At 32.8% G+C, this 22065-nt stretch overlaps 3 protein-coding genes and 1 pseudogene across 4 annotated transcripts; 3 read left to right on the forward strand and 1 right to left on the reverse strand.

Annotated features, from left to right (window-relative positions):
• The first annotated feature begins 5100 nt into the window (after nt 1-5100).
• On the forward strand, nt 5101-7247 carry LOC145955150 (uncharacterized). The gene is made up of 5 exons (XM_083069859.1): nt 5101-5515; nt 5618-6014; nt 6253-6564; nt 6646-6745; nt 6822-7247. Exons 1-5 carry the CDS (start codon nt 5101-5103, stop codon nt 7245-7247), a joined length of 1650 nt encoding a protein of 549 aa, XP_082925985.1.
• LOC145954489 (uncharacterized) lies at nt 6453-10216 on the forward strand. Of its 2 annotated transcripts, XM_083068784.1 has the most exons (4): nt 6453-7506; nt 7814-8280; nt 8369-8877; nt 8950-10216. In XM_083068784.1, the coding sequence occupies exons 2-3, from the start codon at nt 7817-7819 to the stop codon at nt 8508-8510; spliced, it is 606 nt and encodes a 201-aa protein (XP_082924910.1). In that variant the 5' UTR covers nt 6453-7506; nt 7814-7816; the 3' UTR covers nt 8511-8877; nt 8950-10216. The 2 variants fall into 2 exon arrangements, with proteins under 2 accessions (XP_082924910.1, XP_082924911.1); XM_083068785.1 differs by lacking the exon at nt 6453-7506 and having other exon boundaries at nt 7585-8280.
• On the forward strand, nt 8686-10133 carry LOC145955151 (uncharacterized). The gene is made up of 4 exons (XM_083069860.1): nt 8686-8877; nt 8950-9054; nt 9162-9197; nt 9717-10133. Exons 1-4 carry the CDS (start codon nt 8686-8688, stop codon nt 10131-10133), a joined length of 750 nt encoding a protein of 249 aa, XP_082925986.1.
• A 4036-nt stretch (nt 10217-14252) lies between the features above and the next one.
• On the reverse strand, nt 14253-15820 carry LOC109808487 (UDP-glucuronate 4-epimerase 6 pseudogene; annotated as a pseudogene).
• Nucleotides 15821-22065: the final 6245 nt, after the last annotated feature.

Consider the following 22065-nt stretch of genomic DNA (forward strand, 5'->3'; position numbering starts at 1 on the left):
ACTCTTTTTGTTAAGTCATCGTAGACGCACTCTCCCTCCTCCTCTTAAGTTAGGTTTTCATCTCATTTCTGCTACACTCTTCGCTTTCAGCTGTTGGCTCCCAGGATAGGCTACTTGCCTCTGTTGATTTCGCTTTTGAAGCCTCACTTCAGCACCACGCTTCCCCCTGGAGTAACACCATTTGGTTTGAATACAAGGGCCTTCCTCTTAAGTGGTGCGTCTACGATGTTTTTTTCACTCTCGCATCGCGTTGCACTCACCAATTTGTTCATGATTCGTGCAGGTATATACCCACTGGTGTTCTTTTTGATCTTCTATGCGTGGAGCCAAGAGAGGCCGTGGAATTTGACGGTAAAGATTTTTGTTTTGTTTTCGTTTGCTGCTTATCAAATGAATATAGGTCCATGTGCTATGAGCTATTTTTTGATTTTGGGAGGGGAAGGGGAGTAGGGCTTAAAATGAAATAGTAAGATTGCTTAAAGAAATTAGGAGGGATTTATTACAACATTTTTATGCTAGCTACAATCAATCTGTATCTTATGATTTGTAGGTACACTTTAGAGGATATCCAAGTAATTTGTTGCTTCCCTGTGAAGGTGAAGACAGCGTGAAGGTGAGTCCTTTACATGGTTTATTGGTGTGGCATATACGATATTAAGGAAACTACAATGTCAAGGGCTAGGTTTATGGTTTTGGATGGATATCAGTAGTGGAACTTGGTTGTTTCAAGGTTTATTGAGCATGTATCAAGGTAATGATGGTTTGCTGGGAAGAAAGGAATGATGCTAATGGAGTAATGGACCAAAATATCTGTGATAATTGGCTGCTATAAAATGTGTTTTAATTATAAAGGTTAATGGATATATGGGTTTTGTGGAAGGACACAACTTAGATGTAGTTCCATAGGTACTTTTGGTGCTGTTGTCTAATAAGAATTGGATTTTTACCTTGGTAATTTGCATGATAAAGGTTTCCATTACATGTCAACGTGGATTATTGAGGTGAAATTTCAATTCTTATTAGAGAACAAAATCAATTGGACCTATGGAATTGCATACAAGTTTTTTCCTTTGTGGACTACCCAAGGAAGAACCTATTACTGCTTTCAAATAAGGAGTTCTCTATGGAATCTATGATGATTTATAGTCTCCAGATCTTGGAATAATTCTGAATTCTGAAACCAGAAAACAAAATATTGAATAAAATGAGTTTTGTTGAATTGAAGAGAGCTTGAGCTATTATAGAACTGAAAGAAAGAAACCAGAGCTTAATCTCCCCAGAGAAAACACTCTCTGCCCAGCAAAAGGCCTAACAAACTGTGATTTCCAATAACAGATCCCCTATTCTCCAATCAGCTTATTAAATAATCCTTTTCCCACATGATCTCTCTTCCCTCTAGTTTCCACCTAAGATAATTAACTCTCCACTAGGCCCTTATGCCATCTAGAATAAACCCTCCATATTGTAGGCCTTTTCTGACTCTGGCCCAGTATTGGGACCACTACTTCCTTATCAGCCTTTGTACTGCAGGTTCTATAATAAGGAATGACATCTTTGAAAATCAGTAGTAGGTATACTACCTTCATAAGCTTCCCAAAATGTTTTGTTCCACTTTTCTATATACTTTTTGTACATCTCTCTCGAATAATGATATTACTTCGATGGTAATTAGTATGCCACTAGACCAAATGATTCTCCGAAAAACTTTCTTGCTTGTCTAAAATGATGACTCCCTGCCAAAGTCTGCATGTGTCTAACTACCTAATTTTTCGAAAATTTATAAACAAGCATATCCTAATCCCTATTAATACAAATTGTTATTGGATTCTTTGACATCTAAACAATTTTGAATGTAACTCTGCTTCTCATAAATTAGTATAGTACTCCCTCTAATCCTTTATTTAAGAAACAAATTACTAATTAATCAACACCAATAAAAGTAGTTAAGGTATTACATGAATAATGTCATAAATTTAATTTTATTATAAAAAAATCCTTTGAATTGAATGATTTAAATAGTGGTTACATTTAATGACACTACTAATTCAAGAGATAACTTTTTTCTACCAATGACTGTAAATGGTATTGTTAATAGATTAATAAACACATCTACTTGCATTGCATGAGAGGCAAAGAGACTTTGTTGGAATCAACACAGCGCCACTATGGCAGCTCCTGTAGTGGGCAGGGGTTGTTCTGCACCGATAGACTTTCTATAGTGCACTATTTAAAGCCTTAATCTTAAGTTAACCATTCTTAAATGAATTTTGATTTTACTGCTGCAGGCTGCATATGTAATAAATGGTAATTGCAAGAATGTCATGAACATGTCGCATCCTGATCAGGTGGAGCTTTGGGGCTCTGTTTTAAATGGTACAGTTGCTAATTACTTGATATTAAATCTGATACTTTGTAATTCTTTTATTCTGTTTCTTTCCAGGATAGGCAACTTGCCTTTGTTGATTTCGCTTTTGAAGCCTCACTTCAGCACCGCGCTTCCCCCTGGAGTTGACACTATTTGATTTGAATACAAGGGCCTTCCTCTTAAGTGGTGCGTAAATGTATCATAATGCTTTTCCATCATTCAATATATATATATATATATATATATATATATATATATATATATATATATATATATATATATATATATATATATATATATGAGATAGGATTTATTGATAATAGTCCACATTATGTATACTTTCTAATTAATTAAATAATTTTCGATACTCTCCCACTAATATATTATGTTTTTCTGAATTCAAGCTCCCAACAGAAGATCAACTAAAAACCGTTCTTGATAAAGTGAAAGACTTTTTCGGAGACGCAAAGGAATCTTTTGGGAAGATAACATTACTGGCACTACTGCAACAGAGGATTCAGACGAAGATACAAAAGAAAAAACCAAGTGAGTTTATTATTTTAATTTTAATTTATTTTAAAAATAGACAAACACTCAAACACATAGTGTCTCTTCTTTCCTAGCATAATTGAATGTAATTGCTACAATAAATTTTAAAAAATATTTTTAATCTTTTTAATAATTAATTTAGATGTAACATCTTGCTAACTTACACTTATGCTTGAGTTGTACTAATTTGATGATCTTAAATTTTATAAAGTTTTTCTTAGATACAAAGATGAATTTAAATTTTAAACTCGATGGCTTGTTAATTTTATAAAGTTTAAATTCAAATTTTGAAATTTTCATCTGCTGGTAATCGATTACAACATATGGGTGATCGATTACCAGAGAACCTTTTAATAAGTAAATTTTGAACATATAATTTTCATTGTCTGGTAATCGATTACAATAAACGGGTAATTGATTACCAGAGAACCTTTTAATAAGTAATTCATTGTATGGTAATCGATTACAAGAAACGGGTAATCGATTACCATAACACTTTTTAATAAGTAATTCATTGTCTGGTAATCGATTACAAGAAATGTGTAATCGATTACCGTAGATCCTATAGGTAATCAATTACCAGACTCTTAAAACAATAGTTTCCTCATTAAAACTTAAGATACACAAAACTTATATTTTCAAAACCTTATTTATATATATATATATATATATATATATATATATATATATATATATATATATATATATATATATATATACTATGCCTCTATGTAACTGACTAATGTATGTGTTATTATTGAGTGGAGTAACTCCACTAAGTGTTATTGTTGAAGTGAACCCCTCATTGTCTCTATCTCTTTTCTCTCTCTCTCTCTCTCTCTCTATATATATATATATATATATATATATACACAAATTTCATTTAATGCTCACAGGAGTGTCACAGGAGAAAATAGATTAAAATTGTTATAATAATTAATTTTGTCTTATTATATGCATCAGAAATGAATATTCGTGAAAATAGAAGGTGGATGGATAATAGAGTGGATTGTCATAGAAGTATCACAAAAGAATTTATTGTCGGAATTAATGAATTTGTGAATTTTGCTTTGGAACACGATGAACATGATATTGGACAAGGGAAGATTAGGTGCCCTTGTAAGAAATGTAAGTGTAGGAGATATGAAACACCTAACTTAGTAAGGGTGCATCTTTGCAAGAAAGGATTAATGGCTAACTATTATCATTGGACAAATCATGGTGAACCAATACCCCCAATTCCTCCTATGGTTGCAGATCAATCATATTATGCTAGTAATGGGCCTAGGGAAATGTTTGATAATTATCAACAATTGGTCATGGATGCTGCTGGACCAGAAATTGGCACCCACCTTGACCAACATGATGATGACAACAACAACATAATGATGGAAGATCCAAACGTAGAGGCACAAAAATTCTTTCAAATGTTAAAGGATGCACAATCTCCTTTATGAGATGGTTGTGATAAATATTCTGTTTTGTCTGCTTCTTTAAGAGCCTTAACTTTGAAAACAGACTATGGCTTATCCAAAGGATGTTTTAATGAATGGATGCAATTTATGGGGGATATAATGCCAGATGACAATCGTTTTCCTAAAAATATTTACCAAGCAAAGAAAACAGTTGTTGAATTGGGGTTAGGAAGTATGAAAATTGATTGTTGTCCAAGTGGATGTATGTTGTACTACAAGGAAAATGAGATGCTCCAAAATTGTAAAGTTTGTCAAAGGCAGCGATATAAACGTTTTACAAGACGAGGTAAGGACAAAGTAGTGCCACTTAAAAGTATGTGGTACTTCCCGCTTGTTCCTAGGTTGAAACGATTGTATTCTTCAATGCAAACAGCTCATGAAATGAAATGGCATCATACTCATCAAAGAGAGCCTAGTTCTTTGTCTCATCCCTCAGATGTAGAAGCTTGGAGACACTTTGATGAAACATGGCCTGATTTTGCTCAAGAGCCTCAAAATGTTCGATTAGGGTTGTGTGGTGATGGCTTTGCTCCATTCGACAAAACTGGTAGGACTTATTCTTGTTGGCCTGTAATTGTTACTCCTTATAATTTGCCGCCGTGGTTGTGTATGAGAAGATAGTTCATGTTCTTAACCATTATAATTCCTGGGCCAACCAACCCAAAGAATAAAGTTGATGTGTACTTGCGCCCCCTTATAGATGAATTAAAAATGCTATGGGATGATGGAGTTATGACTTATGATGTGTCCTTGAAGCAAAATTTTTTGATGAGAGCAGCTTTGATGTGGACGATCAATGATTTTCCAGCCTATGAGATGTTAAGTGGTTGGATGACAATGGGAAGACTTGCTTGCCCAATTTGTATGGAAAATAATAGAGGGTTTAGCCTTGCATGTAGTAAAAAGACATCATGGTTTGATTACCATCGTCAATTCTTACCACAAGATCATCCATATAGAAGGAATAAGACTTCATTTACAAAAGGCAAAGTTGAGGTTCCAACTCCTCCACGAAGGTTGAGTGGTGAAGAAATATGGGAAAGGGTACAACATCTACCAAGTATTGAAGAATCCCAAGAACAAAATCCATCAGGCTATGGGAAAGAGCACAATTGGACAAAACGAAGTATTTTTTAGGAATTACCATATTGGAAGACAAATCTTCTTCGACATAATCTTGATGTGATGCACATTGAGAGAAACGTATTTCTCAATATTTTGTTCACAGTCATGGATACCAAAGGAAAAACAAAGGATACTATCAAATCTAGAAAGGACTTGGAAGTTCATTGTAAGCGTAGAGGTTTAGAACTACATGTCGGCAAGAATGGGAACCTTGTAAAGCCAAAGGCACAATATACATTAACCAAACAACAAAGACTAGCTGTTTGTCAATGGGTTATAAGTCTCAAGCTTCCAGATGGTTATGCTTCCAATTTGAGTAGGTGTGTTGACTTGAGGGAAGCAAAGTTATTTGGCATGAAAAGTCATGATTGTCATGTGTTTATGCAACGTTTGCTTTCAGTCGCATTCAAAGTGTTGCCTAAGCCTATATGGAACACTCTTACCGAGTTTAGTCAATTCTTTAGAGAAATTACTTCGTCCTTGCTTTCAGAAGAGAAGTTGTGCGTGTTACAAGATAACATTCCAATCATAATGTGCAAACTAGAACAAATATTCCCTCCAAGTTTTTTTGACTCAATGGAACATCTACCAATCATTTAGCATATGAAGCAAGAGTTGGTGGCCCTGTTTAATATAGATGGATGTATCCATTTGAAAGGTTAGTTATTATTAATATTAAATCTATTACAACATCCTTATTTTTTTTTGCTTGAATTTAAAGACTTATTTTTTTCATAGGTTTATAGGATCGTTAAAAAAGAAAGTTACAAACCAAGCTTATGTGGAAGGCTCAATTTGTAAAGCATATTTACTTGAGGAGATGTCCACATTTGCATCATATTATTATCCTTCCCATATTCCATCAAGGAGAACAAGAGTGTCACGAAATGATGACGGTCAACAATCTTCTTCATATCCTCCATTGTCAATTTTCAATTATCCATGTCGTCTTTTTGGGAAACGTATCAATTCTACCTTGGAAGAGAAGGAAATGGAAGTTGCACATTTGTATGTGCTTTTAAATTGTCCAGAGGTGGTTCCTTACTTAAAGTGAGTATATTTAATATAAACATTGTGTTATAAATTTAAATCAAACTTAAAAATGATTAAATCCTAATCTTGGATATGCAGTATGTACTCGCATTTGTTACGGGAATTGGACCCTGAGATAAATGAAGCCAACCTACACAAGGAAATTTCCATGAACTTTTCTACTTGGTTTAAAACACATGTACGTGAAATAATTATTTTATTTCAAACAAGGTACCTTATTTTAATAGCTTTGACTAACAAAGTATCAAATGTAGGTGCTTAACCCTGATAATGCAATTGATGATGTGCTTTTAAGGAGTTTGGCATGGGGCCCTATTAGAAAAGTCACAAAATGGCCTAATTGTGCTATCAATGGATACAAGTTTGTAACTAAATCCCAAAATGAGGGAATGAGTACAACAAACCATCATGTTTGTGTGCGAGGAGGCCAATATGAAGTAATGGAAAATGATTATTATGGACTGTTAATTGATATTTGTGAATTGGAGTACACTGGGTGGCCTAACAAGAAGTTGGTTTTATTTAAATGTGACTGGTTTGATTCCAGTTCTCAAGGGACAAAAATAGATATTTATGGCAATGTTGAAATTAAAAAATCTAGGAGATATCATACGTATGATCCTTTTATACTAGCTCAACAAGCAGAACAAGTGTATTTTACATCCTTTCCTGAGGGATAACAAGGTTGGTTTGGTGTCATAAAAACCAAGGCACGAAATATAATTCAATCATTAGAAAATGATAAATTTGAAACAAATGTTGCTTACCAAGATGATGATCTACAACAAGTGCCTTTAGTTGTTTCAAATGATGATTTTCAACAAAGTCTTGTTGATAGTATGGGCATGGTAGAGGAAGTTCCAAATGACATAGAAGAAGAAGAAGAAGAAGAAGAAGAAGAAGAAGAAGAAGAAGAAGAAGACATACAATTGACATCAAGTAATGAAGACGATTATGATGAAACTTATGAAGATATAGATTCAAATTAACTTAATCTCATGTTTCATATTGACTTTTTTATGTAATAGAAGAAGAAGAATTAACTTAATTTCATGTTTCATATTCACATCAAGTAATGTTGTAATTGTTGTTGATATGTGTGCATTAATAGACTTTGATGTCATAATCTTGTGGTTGTTGTGGATATGCATATATTACTATATAGTAGATATTATTTGTTAATCTTGAACTTATTATTGATGTCTTAATAAACTTTATTTGTTAATGTTCTACATTGTGTGTATAGATTATGAGCAATAACATGACTGATAGAGGAAGAGGGAGAGGCACTGGTAGAGGTATTAGTAGAGGTAGGGGAAGAGGGAGAGGTAGAGGTACCACCATTGTGCCACCACCTTCTACTTCTCAGCCAATACATTCTATTGGAGAACCCTCTCATTGTACTACACAACCTACACATGGTTCCACCTCCCAAACACCTACAACTCCCCAAAGTAACCAAGCTACACCTACCCCTCATGTTACTTCCACTTCCCAACCACATTTAGTTCCTCAAACTAACCAGTCTATACCTACCCCTCATGTTCCTTTAACACAATTCCCAAATATCATTGAAAGACCACAAACAAATCCCTCCATTGATGCTACTGGTAGTCCAATTGTTGGATCATCATCCTCTATTGATCCATCTTTAGAAATTGGAAGCTTTGACTCTGATGGACGTATTTGGATTCGCCCAGGTCCACAAAACACGTAAGTATGAATAATTATTTTCTTTTAGATCAATATAAACATGTTTCGTGTTATAAGTTATTTTAGTTCTTCTATTTTATTTTTATAGATTCGACCCACCAATTCACCCTACACGTGAAATTTCAAGAATAATCAAAGGGAAGTTTGAAGGGTCATGGGAATCATATGGAGAGGTTAAAAGCACTAATGAAGGTGTGGCAAACATGTGGTTTGAAGAGTTTCAGGTATAAAGAACTACAAATATTATAATAACCATTTTATATTTTTCATTGCATTAAATTGCACATTGTTTAAATAATATTTTATAAATTTTTGATGTAGAGAAAGTTCAAGTGGTTGCCTGATCATGATGCACAAATAAGAAAAGCATTTGACCATAAAGCATCTGAAGGGCTTTCAAATGCTATGTATAGGGTGCGACGAGGCATTGATCAAGGGAGTTGGATTCCAAAGCAAAAACTTGTAGAACTTCAACAAAAATGGAATGATGAGAATTGGAAACATAAGTCAATGACTAATGCTAATAATAGAAATTCTTCTGATGGTTCATTGCATACTGGAGGATCCATTCCTACTTCTGAGCATTTTAAGAGATTGGTAAGTAATATTTACTTATTCTTTTCAGGAGCAAAATTTAAAATTAAACTATATTACTCTTTGTTCCTTCAGAAAATATCTACAGATATGACTCCAACATGTTGGGACCTATTCCAAAAGACCCATAAGACAGCAAACGGGAATACATGGGTGTCTTCCAAGGCAGAAAAGATAGCGGTAAGTTATAATTTTATATATATTGAATTATGAAGAACTTGATTGATTCTGTTAGAGAGATAATAATGATTATGTTTGCAAGACTTGACATATAATGGTTATATTAGAGACAGAACAATGGTTATGTTTCAACAATGGTTATGGTACTATCAAAGTTGTCATGTTCTGTCCTTCACTGTCGACTTGACATATTAAGATAGGTTACAATTAATGGTCTCAAAATTGCAAGCTATACCATTTATAGTATGTAAATTTTTTATATGATTTGAAATTTTTACTGAATTATGTGAACATAGAATCATTTCACCTTATTGGTTGTGCTCAATTTTAGTTTCATGTAATGTGAAGTGCTATCATCTCTACATCTTACTTTACTAATTGCTAAATTCAATGAGATTCATGTGTATGTGGTGTTGCATCTAGGTTTACAAGTTACTAATTTCATTGCAATTCATACTTATCTAGTGATGTGTTGCTCATAAGTTACATCTTAAACTTTTTACTAAGTATTTTTGTGTGTTCTTCTTGCATGATTCTTTGCATCATTCATGACATTCATGAGATCTTCTATTGTCATTATTAATGTTTATATACTTTTGTTTCTTACTTTTCTTTTTATAGAATGAGTATGAAGACGGTTATCTGAAAGAGAGTCATAACAGTTATCGGGAGATCATGCTGCCTCTAGTGTGCAATCTGAAAATAGTATTTTCTATGATGTTGTTGGTAGTGTGAACGATAAAGGAAGAATATTTGGTTTAGGTTCAGAGGCTGGGAAGTATAAACCTTCTTCTTCTACATTCTTAGAGGGTATCTCAACTCCTGAGTATCAACAAATGAAAAATCTTATTTCAAATTTGTCTGAAGAAAACAAATCATTAAAAGAACAATTGCAAAGCCATGCAGATTTGATTCGTGCTTCACAGGAAGAGTCTCGGTTGGTTCGTGAGCAGCTGAAGCAATTTATGGAGATGTTTTCTCAATCTTCTCGTCCTCACCAACCTCCTCCTACACATGATGCTGACACAGTACAATCTGATGATAATGAGTTAGATGATGATCATGATATAGATGTTTAGGGATGCATTATCTTTTATTATTATGTTTACTATGCTTTAAACTTATAATTTGTTATGTTTAAGTTTTACTATAGTACTTATCATACATTAGGGATACTTTGTTATATTTGGTGTTATTTGTATCTATGGTATGCTTGACTTTCTTGTATTATTTGTATTTAGTTACATGTTTTTATAGAATTGAGAAATTTTTCTTAATTATTTATTTTGTTAATTTTTTAAACAATTACACAATAAATTCAACTTCTTTGATTAATTAATAAATTATTTGTTAATCACAATTATAGGAGAAAAATATATTCTTTACAAATTTACGAAAAAATAATTTGCAATTTGTGACGGATTTTATTTATCACCGATAGATTTCATTCAGTACAACGGTTTGTGACAAATTTCGCAATTATTCATCACAAATTTAGTCATCAAAGATGCCCAGTTTGTGAGGGATTCACAACCCAGTTAGTGACAGATTTTATCTGTCGCAAATTGTGATGGATTTTGTGACGGAGTCACATACCTATCACTCCCTCTCAAACAGCGAGGGATTTAATCCCTCTCAAATAGCGAGGGATTCATTCATCTCTCAATCCCTCTCAAACAGCGAGGGATTTAATCCCTCTCAAATAGCGAGCGATTCATTCATCTCTCAATCCCTCTCAAACAGCGAGGGATTTAATCCCTCTCAAACAGCGAGGGATTTAATCCCTCTCAAATAGCGAGGGATTCATCACAATTTGTAAGGGATTCATACCTCTCAATCCCTCACAAATTGCGAGGGATTTAATCCCTCACAAATTGCGAGGGATTTAATCCCTCACAAATTGCGAGGGATTTTTAATCCCTCACAAATTCCGTCACTAACTTATTTGTGACGGATTTTATGAAGATTAGTGACGGATTTTTTCCCTCTCTAATTTTAATTTTTCTAGTAATGAATATTTTTTAATTTATAGAACTTAATAAATCAATTGTATTAGTACTGATTTTGGTTTGTTAGTCATTATATAAGTTTAACATTGTAAGGACTAGGATTCGATCTTAATATTATAACTTTTTACTAAAAAATTATTTTTTTTATGTATGACTACTAATTTTTTTACCATTCTCTCATCTTTTTTAGAAGACAACTTAAAAACTCGTTTTAAACGTTAAAATATATGGGGTGGGCTCTGCTTTTGAAACTTTATTCAAATTAAATCCATCATTGATGGAGTGGCACGACATGGATCCTTGACAGATATTTTCCCCATCTTTATGTTTAACGTATGATTGTGACCAGAAAGGAAAGAAAGAGTAAAAGACATGATAATAGGGATTCCAATCAATTTATAAACTGGTGGCAACCTTTTATTTTGTCTTTTGGGCGTAGGCCAATGGGGAAAGGATTAGAGGACTAATGGTAATTGTGGTTCCAATTAGTTCCATCAATGGTAGTATCCATGTCCTTTGGCGTTCTATGTGACTCACCCAGTTGCGCTGGATTGCTTACATTCCATACACTTCACCCAACCTCTAATTCTAATAAATAAAAAATAATACGTATATTCTTAATCTATTATGTGTGAATTATCTCTCTTTCATTTACTAAAAACTCTTAATAATGGAAGGAAATTTAAAAAATGGAGAGTATCTGCTATCTTGACTTATTATCTACCTCTAAATTATTAAAGCTAGGTCGTTGATTAATAAGATGTTCCTCATTGTTCACCTTACTTATCATCTTGTCTTTTTTTTTCTTTGATATTATCGTCATTTTTTTTCAAGACTAAAATAGACAAGTATTTTTTGATAAAGTATTAATTTGGATATAGTATAGTGTCAAAGTTTTTAGTTTAATTTCCGTGTGCACGGGAAATTTTATTCGATTAGTGTTCGAAGATTGATTTTTTAAGTCTAAAGACTACTAAAATTAAATTTTAAATCTTACCTAAACATAACTTTCAATATGTGATCGTAATTCATAAATCAAACTTAAGTAACATGTTTAAAAGACATAATTCATTGTCAATTATTTATATTTCAAAGTTTTGAATATTGTCTTGTGTTTGAAAAAATATATGAGAAATTTATCAGTTCTTTTTATTAGTTTATAAGCTATATTAATTAAAATAAATTTGTTTGGTATAAGATTTAACGATCTGTTATAACCATTATATTTACAACTCATTTATAGTAAAAACTATTATAAATACTTATGATTAATATATTAACATCACCTATATATATGTACAACTCTCTCTTTACGTGCGCAGACACATAAATATATGTATGTGTATATTAATCCAAAATAATGAAAATAGAATCATATGTTGTTGGTCAAGCAACATCTATATAGATCATCAAAAGTAGTCAAGGACTACACTGCCAACAACATATGGCCCAACAGAAGCTCCAATAGCTCACTTCTAGCTAGTCCTGCCTTACTTCCATGAAAATCATGACCACTGTAGTTTCAATCACAAAGAAAACAACTGTCCAATCAACAACTCATGAGCCACATCATACAACAATCAACTAGGCATGATATTTTAACTTGACCCTATGGGTACTCGCCCCGATTTGGACAGGAAAAACCTGTGTTGACCGGGTTTGGGTTTGGGTTTTCCCCAATTGGCAAAATTAGGGGCGAGGACGGGGATGTTAATACCCGCCCCTGTACCCGTCCCGCTTAATAATATAATTACAAAACTACCCTTACATATATAAACCAAAATTAGAAACCCTAGTCTCATTTTTCTTAGAGTCATGAACCTCACCTCACGCGACCATAACTATCTCCTCTTCATCTCTTCAGTCTCCATCCTGCTTTTCTTTTATTTTGTTTTTTAAAATTTTTCATATTTATTAGAAATAAAGTAAAAAGGTCCAGGGGCGGAGGCGGGGCGCGGAAACCCAAACCCCAACGGAGGTGAGGATAGGTACCTAGATTTTATTTCCAATAAGTATTGGGGGCGGGGGCAGGGGCAGGGAACATAAAACCTGCCCTGCCTCGCCCCATTGTCATGCCTACAATCAACAAACACACCAGCATATTTGAAAGCTAAACACCAAAGCAATTCAAACATCGACCATAATCATACCATACAAGATATTCATACCATGCATATGAACAATATCAACTCACACCACATCATATACATACATCACAACTAATTCATCGTCACGCATTCACTTAAGAAAATCTCCTATCACATCTTAATAGTCTAAGTGGGTTGACCCTATCGAATCAAACAGATCATTTTCATATCCAATGTGTTTGTTAGATCAATTAAAATGTCAACCCCTAACAAGATGGTTTCTCGAATATTGTCACTTAAACTCAGAAATATAGTATTACTATCAGGGTAAAACAACTTAGGTATAAGTCTATCACGATATTAGCTTATCAGGCGCGACACACGAGCCACGCCGTGCCGAGGTTGGGGTAGTCGAATGAGGCGGCTATATTTTTTGTTAATATTTGATGATGAATATGTGTTTTATTTTTTTTGTCGCATTATGTTTTGATCTTAGAATTTTGGAGCCAACCTCTTTAGGCGAGATGTTGAATCTTCTCAAGCTTGGAGCTTGAAGGACAAAAGAAACTCTAATTTTTAAGTTAATATTTGATGATGAATATGTGTTTTATTTATAATGTCTATACTTTTCGACAAGATTATCTCTTCTGTAAGTGTTACGATCTTTGTGACATGAGTGTTGTACTGATATCTTATATTATTTGACTAGATTTTTAGATATTCTGACTTTATTTGACAGATGTATGATGTTAATATTATTTGACTCTTGATACCGATATCTTCTATTCTTGATTGAGTTTATTATTTCGGTCAAGTTGGTACATGTTTTTATTTTTACTAAATACAAATTATAACACAATTTCATAACCATGACATATCAGCTTTATTACAATTAATAAATTTTGTGTGTTTTCTGTGAGTATTGCATGGTTATGTATACTAGTAGGTATTACTATATATTTACACTTGCTCTTGTCCTTGCTTTCACTTTCCATTTCTCGAACACTAGTCTCTTCCTTCTATATACGTTGGTTTTCATGATCTATTATGACGAGTCATGTCATGATTCATGCATTCTCACATGGACCACAACAATAACCTCTGGCAACACAAAGAATATACGATCGATATTATTAATAATTCACAAAGAAAAAAAAATCCCATGTGAAAGGAGTGGCAAAAGCAGCAATCAAGTAGAGTGTTGGTGATTTTCCTTTTCTGGCCCTGAACGAACCCCGTAATAACCAACGTACCACTTTACGAACTTTCGGAGACCAGCGGCAAGGTCCGTGGCGGGCTCGTAGCCCAACTCTGCACGCGCCAAGCTCACATTAGCGTGCGTGAAGGGAACGTCGCCGTTTGGCGGCATTTTGATCACGTGCTTCAAAGCCTTCACCTTCAGCAACGCTTCCAAGATATGAACGAGTTTCCCCACCGGCACCGGCGAGGTGTTGCCGAGGTTGTACAGCCTGAGCTGCGCCGCGCCGCGCTTTCTCCCGCGGCTGCCGGTGCTCCTCTGGGCGGTGTCGAGCGCGCCGAGGCAGCCCTTAACGACGTCGTCGATGTAAGTGAAGTCACGCGCGACTTCGTTGTGGTGGTGCGTCTGGTAAATGTTAATGGGGTTGCCTCGGAGAATGGCCTCGGTGAAGAAGAAGTAAGCCATGTCGGGCCTCCCCCAGGGCCCGTAAACGGTGAAGAATCTTAATCCGGTGAGGGAGAGTCCATAGATGTGGTTGTAGGCGTGCGCGATTTCCTCCCCGGCCTTTTTAGTCGCGGCGTAGAGGCTAGCGGGCATGTCCGTGCGGTGGAGTTCCGAGAATGGGCTTTTGGTGTTGAGCCCGTATACGGAGCTGGAGGAGGCCCAGACGATAGCGGGCTGGGGGTTGGCGTTTTTGGAAGCTTCTAGAAGGTTTACGAAGCCGGCGATGTTGGACGCCACGTAGGACTGGGGGTTCTGCATGGCGTAGCGCACGCCCGCTTGCGCTGCCAAGTGGAGCACGTGCGAGAACGAAACGACGTCGAAGAGCTTCGCCAGCAACGGCGCGTCGTTTAGGTCGCCATCGACCACGAAGATTCCGTGCTCGGAGAGAAGGCGCTGTCGCGCGCGCTTGAGCGAGGGGTCGTAGTAGTGGTTGAAGTTGTCGAGGCCGAGGACGCCGTCGCCGCGCTTCTTCAGGGCGAGGGAGCAGTGGGACCCGATGAAGCCCGCCGCGCCGGTCACCAGCACCGACATGCCGGCGGGGCGGCGCGGCAGGGAGGAGAGGCGGAGGTGGTTCTCCCAGGCGCCGCCGTGGAGGGCGGAGGAGAGGAGGATGTAGAGGGGGACGAGGATTACGAGGGCTAGGAAGAGGAAGAGGATGAGGATGAGGATGAGGATGAGGTTGGAGGGTGCGTTTAGGGGCTTGGTGGTGTTCCCTCTGCTGTTGTAACGCACCAGCTTTATGGTTTTGGTGGTGTCGCGTGGAGATGCCATGTTTTGAGGTTTCATGCGTTGTGCTTTAATTTGTAGGTTTTAATGTTGCTGTTTATAGTATTGGTGATTTGGTTGGAACAACTTGGGAGCACCAGCCCGCTGGATAAGGACAAATATGTGTGTTTTGGAGGGTTAAATTGAGTTAAGGGGTGTGAGAAGATTCATATATTTAGAGAAAGGGAATCCCATAGGTATTTAGAGAGAGACAACCACTTGAATCACGTCACAAGCATTCCAACTTAAGTAGTAACATCCACTCCAAGTCTAAATGCATTTTTGGTTAACATGATTTAGAACAAAAATCATGATTAAAAAATAAAATTATAATTGATAACTTCTATTCTAACTTGATTTATCATGTTAAAAATCTAAACCAAACATACATTTAATTATGAAGTTGAGTTACATGTCATATTTTGAGAAAGAATTTTACTATTTATAATAATTTTATCATATTCAAACATAAATATGTTAAAAACTTCATATCAAATAATAATATTGAATAAACATTTTTTTAATATGAAATACTTGTTTTACACTAGTGAATATTAGACAACTGTTTATTTTTTTTAAATAAAAAGATGTATAGGACAAGAAATTTAGAGCTCAAGTAATGATTTAAAAAATAGTAATGATGTAAGGAAAAAATTCTTGGACTGAGGTTCAGACACCTCCACTTTGAGAGAGAGGAAAAAAAATAGTATGAATGAGGATCTGATCTAACAAAACATAAATACAAGCAAATAAAATGAATGAGTTGGTGTTTAAAATTTTTAGATAAATGTTCAACTAGAAAAGATAGATAATCTATAAATATCTCTGATGATTATAAAATTTTGTTTCATGTTTTGACCTTAGTGAATTCTAGCCAAATCTAATTCATGACTTAAAGTTTTCATTATAAAAGAAAAATAGATGAGATGAATTAAGATAACAAACAATTTTTTTAAAAAAAAAAAAAGACAGATAACAATAGATATTTTTATTAATTATTAATTTGAGACATACTTTTAAAATTGAATATAGAAATAAGAAAATATGCAAACAAATTTAAACTTTATTGATAAAATTAGTAGATAAATAGTTGAAACTCCCTTATCTAATAAAAACAAAATAATTTAAACTAAATATGTATGTAGATATATGTGTATGTATATCTATTTGAGGGTATGTTGATGAATTTTTTAACTCTTTGCTAGTTGATAATTCTGAAGGGTGGAATACTTACAAAAGGTACTTCGACATTGAAGTCAAGTGAGACTCAAATATTTAAATGAGTAATAAATGAATAATAATTTTATTTTGATTTATGTAACTATTTATACTAATCATAATGAGTTTGAATTTAGTAGATTTTAGTTCCTAATTATTAATAAGGTAATACAACTACTACTCACGAGTTAATCTCTTAATTATGCTTATTTTCTTTGTTAGTCACATAACCCACCTTATAAGGGTTCCAATTCATAATCATGATGACCATCTCGACATCCCTAACAACTAAGAATGTCGAAGGCATCACAAATAGGGTAAACATGTACATGGATAAATTGACTTAGACCATTTTGATCACTTCTGTTGTTGATGATGTCATAACCATAACAAATGTAGTAATCACCCTGTACTGTCCACATCAGGTACCGAGTTCCAGGTCAGCCCCAATCACGCTATGACATCAGTCATGTGCGCGAGCCCATAACCAGTTGGGCCATTACCAATTTTGGGTCATAATCAACCCTATCCTCGCCTAAAGGAAAAAATTCTAATTCAGACCGAGGTACGTGTACTATACATAAACGAGACTCACACACCTACAAGGACTAACTTAAGCATCGGAGTCTCTTTTACAAACATCACCCCCATCTTGGAGCAACCAGCGTATGAAGCAGAGAAGATTCACTGACCTCATCAAAGAGGTCATCCCCAGACCAATATCTCAGGTGAGAACACACCCAATTCAACTATTTTGACTAATTTGGTTGTAGAGGACATCGAGACTAATGTACATGTAAGACACACTGAGTAGCAAAACATTTGTTAAATTGATTAATGGTTGTCATTATTTGATCACCTCAACAGTCGTGGTAGCCGAGAGAGTTAAAGCATGTCGTTGTTGTACCTTTTCAGCATGCTACACACACACACACACACACACACACACACACACACATATATATATATATATATATATATATATATATATATATACTTATTCAAAAAGTAAATTCACCTACATTTATTTCACTCAATAATCTATGTTTTGCATCAAATTTTAACGATGCAACCATTGAATTAAAAAATCTTAATACATAGATCAGATATGTAAATTTGTTAAAAAATTGAGAGTTGTTTGATTTTGTTTTGTTAATTTCAATTAACATATAAAATACTTTCATGATTAATAAAACTGAATATAAAATAGTTTTAATTTTTTTAAAAAAATTCACAAACTTGATCTATACACTAAGAACTTTTAATTTAATGGTTGAACCATTAAAATTTAATATAGAATATGAATTATTGAGTTGAATAAATTTAATTCAACTTACTTTTTGAATAAATAGATCCCTCACACACACACACACACACATATATATATATATATATATATATATATATATATATATATATAATATTAATATCAGTTTCAAACTTCTTTGATTCTTAGAGAAAAGATTCTAAGACCCTTGATTAAATTAAAGCCGAAAAATCAAGAAAAGGGGAATGCATTTTGTTTTTTAATTAGTCATCCAAATCGATCCCGTGGCAATTTGATCCGCAATTAGTGGGGTAAAGTTTATGCAAGTCAAGCTAAGATAGAATTGTATGTGCAAGTTGAGAACTGGAGCACTAAAAAATTGTAGAGAAGACAATTCCTTTTCGTCCTCTTTCTTCTTTCTCAACAAATTAACAAGACACAAACTCCCCAAATGGAAATAAAAACATTAGACCTAGTCCTCAAAATCATAATGAACGACACCTTGCAGCATGCAACAAGATATGGATGAAAACAATACGTGTGTGAGTTGAACTTGAACTAAGGCTAAGGTGATTATTATATAGTCGTCATGCACAAGTAAAACATAAAATGGCACGTTACGTTATGTTAACCAATAAGTACAATTGTGGGGTCGGGTAGGTTACTTTCTAATTTTGCAAATAACCATTATTGGAATTGCGTTTGTCAAAAGCTAGTGAAGAATAAAGATGGTCGTTGCTGGGTGGAGCCATGATAAATTGAGAATTGACTTTATTTACTACATTTGAGATTAAGACAGAGAAAAAGACATATGGTTCTCCTCACAACTACGTAGTCCACTTCATAGACATATCCATATAACTAATATTAATATATATTCCAAACCACAATATGCATTCTTGCCTTTCATTCGGTGCAACGTTCTCAAACTTTTGACCTTAAAGCTTTCACCATTCAACGAGGTTTCCATTTTCACATTTATTAAACAAGTACTAATATTAATTTGGACACTCCCATTTATATATCTTATTAACACTTATTATTCATCTCAGTTAGTCATGGATCCAGAAAATTTCTTTAATGAGAGCAATAAAATAGCCTAAAATATTTTCATAAAAAATATAATAAGCTTTTACCAAATAATAAAATCAAAATACCTAATGTTTTATATATTACAGTTGTTTTAATGGGTAGAACGACAATTTATCCTTCTTCTTTTTTTCTTTAATTAAAATTGTACTAAGATTTATATTTGTGATTTTGTGTGACTTGTTTAACATTTTAAAAACTAGACGGTAAAAGTTAGAATGATAAAAGTGATAAAATTAGTATTCATTTACTTTCATTTTTTTTTTATCTCGTAATTTTCTATATTCATTATAAAAACATTTTAAAGGGCAATACTTATTTTTGTGGGGAATATACTTTTTTTTTATTAAATAAGGAGGCTTCAAATGATACTGGTATAACTTTTACTAAGTATTACATCGTCCAATAATTTTATATTAAATGTGAATTTTATAAATCTAACAGTTAGATTGAAAGTTCTTCACTCTTAAATCATATATATAAAAAATTTTATATTAATCCAAGATGATTTAATAATTCATTCTTATAAAATAAAATTGACGTAATATATACATTTCAAAATATAATAAAATATGAATATTTTGATTACCTTCAAGTTGTTGTTCAATTTTAACAAAATTAGATATAAACATGTAAAGTGAATGAAGTTATAATTCAACGGTTGGATTTACAAAATTTATATTTAATATAATTTCATTGAACGGTGTAATACTTAGTAAAAATTACACCGATGTCGTTTGAACCCTCATTTTATTAAATATATATAAATAAAGAAAAAATATGTGAGGGCAATTGCCTCCATTCCTTTCAATGAAAATGGATCATCTTTATTCCTTTTCTCAACATTTCTTTCATTTCCTATATTTTTTTAAAAAATCAATAAAATAGAATTGATGAAGTTGGTGCATATTTTAGGATGACTTACATGTGTACTTTTAAAATTTTAGTAATGAAAGAAATTGAAAGAAAAGGAAATAGAGAGGATCTCAATTCCCTTTCAACATATATCTATATGAGATCTCAATCACTCTCTTTCTACCCATCACAATCATATTACTTATCACACTTATGTTTTTCTCTTTTCTTTCCTTGTGTCAAATAGGTAATTTAGATATTAAAAAAATACTTTTGATATAAAACGATGTAATGAACATCCACTAGTTAGGGTACTCGAGTGCTCCTCAAACCTTTATTTTTTTAATTTATTTTTGAAAAAATATAAAAATTATCAATTTGTTAAATACTAAATACTATTTAAAACATGAGATTTCCATGATAACAAGATAGAAAGTACATTGAAATAATTATAAATGAACTTTTATCTTTAATATTTTCATTTTTAAAAATATCAATTTCATCTCAAACTATCTTCTTTTTAATTTTTTATTTATATATTTCATATTCTTAATTGTTTACCTCTCAATTTTTTTTATCTTAATTTCTAGATTTAATTTTATTTTTTGAAATATCAATTTAAGATAACTTTACATAAATATTTAAATTATTATTTGTAAATATAAAATATAATTTAATATATTCAAATATATTTATGACAATCTCTCAAATTAAAGCTAAATTTATTTTTAGTTTCTCATATTTAAAATTGGTCTTTTTAGTTCCTGTAATTTCAAAAATCTTATTTTAATTCTTATATTTAAATTTTGTTACAAAATATGTAAAATATAATACTATTACATAAAGCTTATTTATTGATGTCCATGTCAGTGAAAATATCACATTAACTGTCTCAATCTATTACTTTCAAATGTTATTGATAACCCGAGGGACTAAAACAAGATTTTTGAAAATTATAGATATTAAAAATAATAATTTTAAATTTAAGGGATCAAAAATAATTTTACCTTAAATTTTGGAAACTAAAAATATATTGTAAGCCTATGTTTATTTATTGTGAAATTTAATTATATAACTTTTATACTCTCAAATATTTTATTATAAATTTAATTATATGAAAAATAAACATTAATCTTATAAAATACCCAATTAAAATAATTGTTATATATTGTGTAATTGAATCAACAAATTATTACAATGTAACATATTACTAGCATTAGCTTGGGCTGACTTTGTATTTTTGTGTAAGTGGAGGGATCAAGGCCCAGTGCTTAGAACAAAACAAAATGAAAATGTCCTAGTTAATAGACTAGACTAAGTCCAAAATATGAGGGAGGGGATAACAACATAGAAAAAAAACACCAGGCCCAGCTTCTTCCATTCATGCCCATAATAAGTAAAAAAACACAACAACAAAAGAAACGTAGGAAAAGAACCAAGTGAATGAAGCCACAAATCAGAGAACATATCCTAATAATTAGATGTATAATATAAATAAATAAATATATATATATATAAAGGGGTTCTCGTTTTAGTGTACATATTTTATTTTGAATTTTTTTATATTTTATTATTTGTTATTTGTTTGTTAAAGAATAACATTAAAAAAAATATCACAAAAGTTTTAAACAAAATAATCATAAATAAGCGTAAAATCAGCATTTTTTTTTATTTATTTATAAAACGAGTAACTGTTACTTTCTTATTTTTCTCTTTATTTTATATTAGGTTAAAAATGTTTAGTCCTAAAAAATTGGATTCTATTTGATTTTAGTCTCTAAAAAAAAAATTCTTTAATTTTAATCCTTCAAATTTATATAATATCTATTTTTAATCCTTTTTTAAATACCATTTGCTGTTAAAATAAGTCACCTTAGCATCATTAAAGTTAAGAGACATAAAAGAGATGTGTGTGAAAGAGAGCGAATAAATTGAACGATGGATACAAAGGAGGAAAAAGAGGTGATGCATGTGAAAGGGGGAAGTAAATAATTAAAAATAACAAAAATAATTGAACAT

Source organism: Cajanus cajan, chromosome 2 (genome assembly GCF_000230855.2).
Source record: "Cajanus cajan strain Asha chromosome 2, NIPB_CcT2T_4, whole genome shotgun sequence".
In the NCBI taxonomy this organism is placed as follows: domain Eukaryota; kingdom Viridiplantae; phylum Streptophyta; class Magnoliopsida; order Fabales; family Fabaceae; genus Cajanus; species Cajanus cajan.